This window comes from Lepidochelys kempii, chromosome 13 (assembly GCF_965140285.1).
Source record: "Lepidochelys kempii isolate rLepKem1 chromosome 13, rLepKem1.hap1, whole genome shotgun sequence".
NCBI lineage: Eukaryota > Metazoa > Chordata > Testudines > Cheloniidae > Lepidochelys > Lepidochelys kempii.
In genome coordinates, this window is record NC_136392.1 from 42,202,322 (window position 1) to 42,208,476 (window position 6,155).

The 6,155-nt window shown below is 49.4% G+C and overlaps 1 protein-coding gene across 1 annotated transcript; it reads left to right on the top strand.

The window, feature by feature from the left end:
* The first annotated feature begins 4,170 nt into the window (after nucleotides 1–4,170).
* On the top strand, nucleotides 4,171–5,252 carry LOC140896825 (olfactory receptor 10D3). Its single transcript, XM_073308830.2, has 2 exons — nucleotides 4,171–4,229; nucleotides 4,307–5,252. The coding sequence occupies exons 1-2, from the start codon at nucleotides 4,171–4,173 to the stop codon at nucleotides 5,250–5,252; spliced, it is 1,005 nt and encodes a 334-aa protein (XP_073164931.2).
* The last annotated feature ends 903 nt before the right edge of the window (nucleotides 5,253–6,155 follow it).

Genomic DNA, 6,155 nt, shown 5'->3' on the forward strand with positions numbered 1-6,155 from the left:
GATTCAGGAAATGTTTTTTGACAAATAGATTCTTTACTAGGCATATTAATTCAGAACTCTGAGTAATAATTCATTTAAACTACAATACAGAACCATATTTCTCTCACCCCTCAGAAACAGTGCAAAGGCTTGGGGGAGTCAGGGGTAATAGAGGACCGGAGGGAGAGGGAAGTAAATTGCTGGGAAGGAGCCTGGGTATGAACTTGGTGGGTTGTTATGTATGGGTGGGGAAAGTATGAAACAGGTTATTTTGTGGGGTGGGAAGGGATTCTTAGGGAGCTTCCCCCATGCAGACCCTCATTAACCCCGAGCCTCTCCTGTTCAGTCAGGTACATCTACCCCTTTCCACATGTGCCCTACCACCCCTATCCAGACACCCACTCCCCTATCCCCATGTGGCCTTGCACCCCCCCTCCTGTCCCTATTTGTCCCTGTACCCCCTCCCTGTCCCCATGTGTCTCTGTGCCCCCGCCAGCCACTCCCCTGTTCCTATGTGGCTCTGTTCCGACTAGTGCAGAATTCCCCCAGGAGTACCATGATATTGTTGGAGTTGACCGGGGAGGGGCGTATTATACTGCCAAAAATAACTCAATGCTCTTGTCAGAGTCTCTAGTATACTGCAAAAAGTGATGAGACATGGTGCACAGGACGTTTGCTGTCATCTGTCTGCACAGCAGTGAATTTCACCCTCACATAACCACACCAGTGCATGGATACATCCCTGTGCACAGAGACACAGAGAAAGGGCAGGGGAACAGCAGGGGATACAAACCAAGGACAAAGCTCTGCTGGATTCAGAGTCCTTCAGCTGAACCTGTGGCCCAGGTTACTCCTATTTCACACCTCTGGGGGGAATTCTCTGCCTTGTGTCACACCGCAGGAGAGCCTAGATGAGCATGAATGTCCCCTCCCTCCCTCACAATGTCTGGGTCAGATTCTCAGCTGGTAGAAATCTACACAGCTCCTTTCAATCCAATGGCGTTACTCCTGATTTACACCAGGGTGTGTGGCTGAGAGGGGAGACAGCCCCAGGAAATCCAGTGGAGTTCCCCAGGAGTCAGGTCAGGGGGAGAGAGAGCAGAATCCAGACCGTGGTGGAACTGGAGATCTGGCCCTTTCAGTTCCATGGCGCTACACTTACTGATGCCGGCGGAGGGCTTGGTCCCGGGGGTCTATGAGCGTTCTCTCAAATGATGCAAAATCTCCATTAATAGGCAACTCTGCTGCGGTCTCAGTCTAGGAGCCTGGTGGGGATTCAGGACCCTGGTCCCGAAGGGCCCAAAGGGTATTTAACGACCACGGAGAGCCATAAGGAGGCTGGAAGCTGTGAGGAAGCTGTGGGGCTTGGCGGCAGTGTGGGGTGATACGCTGCGGGCAGCCCTGGCTAGCTTCAGAGCAGATTAGGTCTCCGGGTTGGATACCAAGGGCCCAGGCTGTGCACCTCTCCTGGGCGATGGGCCGTTTGGGATAAGAAAGCTGGATGGTGCTACACAGGAGTCACGGCCGGGGACAGAAAGGAAGAATTCCAGGCAGCTGGATCGGCCTTTCCCAATGCAGCCAGTGTAAGACTCCTACTTTGGTAAAGTTCCCTCTGTCTCTGAATCTGTCAGTCTCTGTCTCGCACAGAGGGAGATGACGTCAGCCAAATATTTTCTTTAGAGAGAAATCGATCCAGCCCTGTATCCATCCTTCTCTGTGCAGTACCTGCCTGCCTGTCTGTCTGTCTGTGGTGTATCTATCCTTTATCTCCCTCTCTCCATGTGTTATATCCCCAACCTGCCAGCGTTTCCCCTTCAGCTCTGCCTCTCCTGCACAGGGAAAACTCCCTAGCAAAACCCAAACAGGGTCTCTGTTATTGTCCTTTAAATCTCACCTTAAAAATCCCTCTGGCATGTTATCCACAGAGCCGAGCCTGCTGATCGTGGCCAAGCAGAGATAGGCTGTGGCCAGGGGTGCTGGAAAAATTTGTGTAGCGGAGATGCTGAGAGCCACTGAACCAAACTGTGAACCCTGAGTATGAGGGAAACCACGTTCAACCAGGGGGTGCTGCTAAACCCCCAGCACCCCGAGTTCCAGCACTTATGGCTGTGGCTATTCTGCTTCTCATTCTCTCTTTTTCCTTCTCTCTCTAACCCCAATAAAGCCCCAAACAATACACATAATTAACAAAGCTGGGGAATTCTTCACCACATTCATTGGTTTGTATGTTCCATCCTTGTCCTCTTCCTTAACACAAACACGTAGCAGCCCGTGCCTTTATATCAACAAAACCCTACCAAAACAAAGCATTGCACTGCACAGAGGATAGTAACTCTGCAGAGAGCAGGAGAGACAGAGAGAGAGAGAGAACAAACCACATATGGGAAATGTTAGCCACAAACGGAAGGCTCTAAGGTACCATGGTGAGAAGGGTGGAGAAAGGGCCTACATAGAATAGAATTCAGGAAACTGGAAAAGGACAGGAGAGAAGAGTAGAAACTAGAATAGAATAGGTTTCAGAGTGACAGCCGTGTTAGTCTGTATTCGCAAAAAGAAAAGGAGTACTTGTGGAACCTTAGAGACTAACCAATTTATTTGAGCATAAGCTTTCGTGAGCTACAACTCACTTCATCGGATGCATACTGTGGAAAGTGTAGAAGATCTTTTTATATACACAGAAAGCATGAAAAAAATACCTCCTCCCACCCCACTCTCCTGCTAGTAATAGCTTATCTAAAGTGACCACTCTCCTTACATTGTGTATGATAATCAAGGTGGGCCATTTCCAGCACAAATCCAGGGTTTAACAAGAATGTCTTGAGGGGGGGGGAGGAAAAAACAAGGGGATATAGGTTATCTTGCATAATGACTTAGCCACTCCCAGTCTCTATTCAAGCCTAAGTTAATTGTATCAAATTTGCAAATGAATTCCAATTCAACAGTTTCTCGCTGGAGTCTGGATTTGAAGTTTTTTTGTTGTAATATAGCAACTTTCATGTCTGTAATTGCGTGACCAGAGAGATTGAAGTGTTCTCCGACTGGTTTATGAATGTTATAATTCTTGACATCTGATTTGTGTCCATTTATTCTTTTACGTAGAGACTGTCCAGTTTGACCAATGTACATGGCAGAGGGGCATTGCTGGCACATGATGGCATAGATCACATTGGTGGATGTGCAGGTGAACGAGCCTCTGATAGTGTGGCTGATGTTATTAGGCCCTGTGATGGTGTCCCCTGAATAGATATGTGGGCACAGTTGGCAACGGGCTTTGTTGCAAGGATAGGTTCCTGGGTTAGTGGTCCTGTTGTGTGGTATGTGGTTGCTGGTGAGTATTTGCTTTAGGTTGGGGGGCTGTCTGTAGGCAAGGACTGGCCTGTCTCCCAGGATTTGTGAGAGTGTTGGGTCATCCTTCAGGACACGTTGTAGATCCTTAATAATGCGTTGGAGGGGTTTTAGTTTGGGGGCTGAAGGTGACGGCTAGTGGCGTTCTGTTCTTTTCTTTGTTAGGCCTGTCCTGTAGTAGGGGACTTCTGGGAACTCTTCTGGCTCTATCAATCTGTTTCTTCACTTCCGCAGGTGGGTATTGTAGTTGTAAGAATGCTTGATAGAGATCTTGTAGGTGTTTGTCTCTGTCTGAGGGGTTGGAGCAAATGCGGTTGTATCGCAGAGCTTGCCTGTAGATGATGGATCGTGTGGTGTGGTCAGGGTGAAAGCTGGAGGCATGTAGGTAGGAATAGCGGTCAGTAGGTTTCCGGTGTAGGGTGGTGTTTATGTGACCATCGTTTATTAGCACTGTAGTGTCCAGGAAGTGGATCTCTTGTGTGGACTGGACCAGGCTGAGGTGGTGGGATGGTGGTGGGATGGTGGGATGGAAATTGTTGAAATCATGGTGGAATTCCTCAAGGGCTTCTTTTCCATGGGTCCAGATGATGAAGATGTCATCAAGAGAAGCAAAGTGTGTGTTGTAAATGGCTTGTCTAGTTTTAGTAAAGTCCAGCCATGAGGAAGTTTGTGTGGAAAGTTGTGTGGAAGGTTGTTTTTTTATGAGAGTAAAATAAATTGGTTAGAATAGAATAGAATGTCCCCTTTGTCTGTTCATCTCTGTACTGTAGGATCTTCAAGCCAGACATTTGCTCTTTCCATGTTCAGCACCAGCACAGTGAGACCCTGACCCCAAGTGGCATTACAATGATAGAAATATACACCACTCCGAATGACTGTGAGTCATGGAGGCTGTGGAAGGAAGGGTGAGCATTGCAGCTATAGGATGACAGGTCTTTTGGTTTAAGTAACTCACTGGCATTATTTCTCTCCCCTACCCCAGGAATGAGTCCTCCGTGGGGCGGGTCAACCATACTGTGGTGACTCATTTCATCCTCTTAGGGATCCCCAACACCGATGGCCTCCAGACCATCCTCTTCATCACCTTCTTAGCCTTCTATCTCTGCACTCTGCTGGGCAACCTGCTTATCTTATTAGCCATCCTCGCTGACCCCCATCTGCACACCCCCATGTATTTCTTCCTCTGCAACCTCTCCGTGCTGGACATCGGTTTTTCCTCCATCAGCACCCCTAAATTCCTGGCCAACCTCTGGGCCAAGAATAGAACCATCTCTCTGGGCGGGTGCATGTCCCAGGTCTTCTTCTACCACTTCCTGGGCAGCACCGAGTGCCTGCTCTACACCGTCATGGCCTACGACCGGTACGTGGCCATCTGCCACCCCCTGCGCTACCTGCTCATCATGAACCGGAGGGTGTGCGCCCTCCTGGCCGCCGGCACCTGGATCACCAGCTCCTTCCACGCCACCATCCTCACCAGCCTGACCTTCACGCTGCCCTACTGCGGGTCCAATGTGGTGGACTATTTCTTCTGCGACATCTTCCCGGTGGTCAAGCTGGCCTGTGCAGACACATACATCATCGAGACCGTGACCTTCACCAACACTGGCATGGTGCCCACGACCTGCTTCCTCCTCATCCTCGCGTCCTACGTCAGGATCGTCTATTCCGTCCTGAAGATAAACTCGGCCGAAGGGCGGCGCAAAGCAGCCTCCACTTGCGCCTCGCATCTGGCGGTGGTGACGCTGTTCTTCGGGCCCTGCGCCCTGGTCTACACACAGCCCCAGCTGAGCAAAGTGCTGGTGACCCCTGTGCAGATCTTCGGCAACGTGGTCACGCCCATGCTGAACCCAGCCATCTACACGCTGAGGAACAAGGAGGTGAAAGCAGCTCTGAGAAAACTGAGAGTGGGTCAAACGCCTGCACGTTGATATGCAGCAGCTGCAGAAGTAGCATGTGCATCTGCTTGGAAATACATCGACAAATACATCTCCATGGCAGCTCTGTGGCTCTTGTGAACGTCTCTGTCTCTCCCCATCCCCACACAGCCCCATCTATCTATGTGGATCTCTACCAGTCATAGAAATGCTCCTAATATACTGAGCTGTCTTTGACATGCTGTAAGGCTGATCTTTTCCCAGCTGCCTGAGGGACAGGCACACTCAGCCTATATTCAAATTAATAAGAATTGGAGATCCAAATTTTGTAGAGGACTTACAAAATCTTGGCCTTATTACACAGCTCTACAGAGCTCAAACTCTTTAAGTCTATCATTATCAGGCAGGTTTTCTACTCCTTCAGTTATTCTCATGGTTCTTTTCTGAACCCTCTCCAATTTATCAGCACCCGTCTGGAATTGTGAACAGCAGAACGGAACACAATATTGCATCAGTGGTCACACCAGTGCCAAACAGGGAGCTAAAATCACCTCTCTGCCCGTACTCGAGATTCCTCCTTTATGCATCCCAGGATCTCATTAGCTCTTCTGGCCCCAACGTTGCACTGTGAGCTCACGTTCAGCTGATTCTCCACCATGACCCGCAAATCATTTTCAGAGTCACGGCTCCCCAGAAGAGAGGACCCAGTCCTATAAGCATAGCCCTGATTCTTCATTCCTAGATATAGGTGCGTACCTTTAACTGCATTAAAATGCACATTGTTTCCTTGCACCCCCTTAACCAGAGATCCTGATCCAGACTGGGGAGGAGGTCAAAGGAGCTATTCCAGGGTTGGGGTTCGGATGAACATCAATGGAGTTTTCCCAGGACAAGGGAGAAACACACTGGTGTTAGCCTAGGGTTAGTGTTAGGGAAAAGGCCAAAGGAATTCTGCTC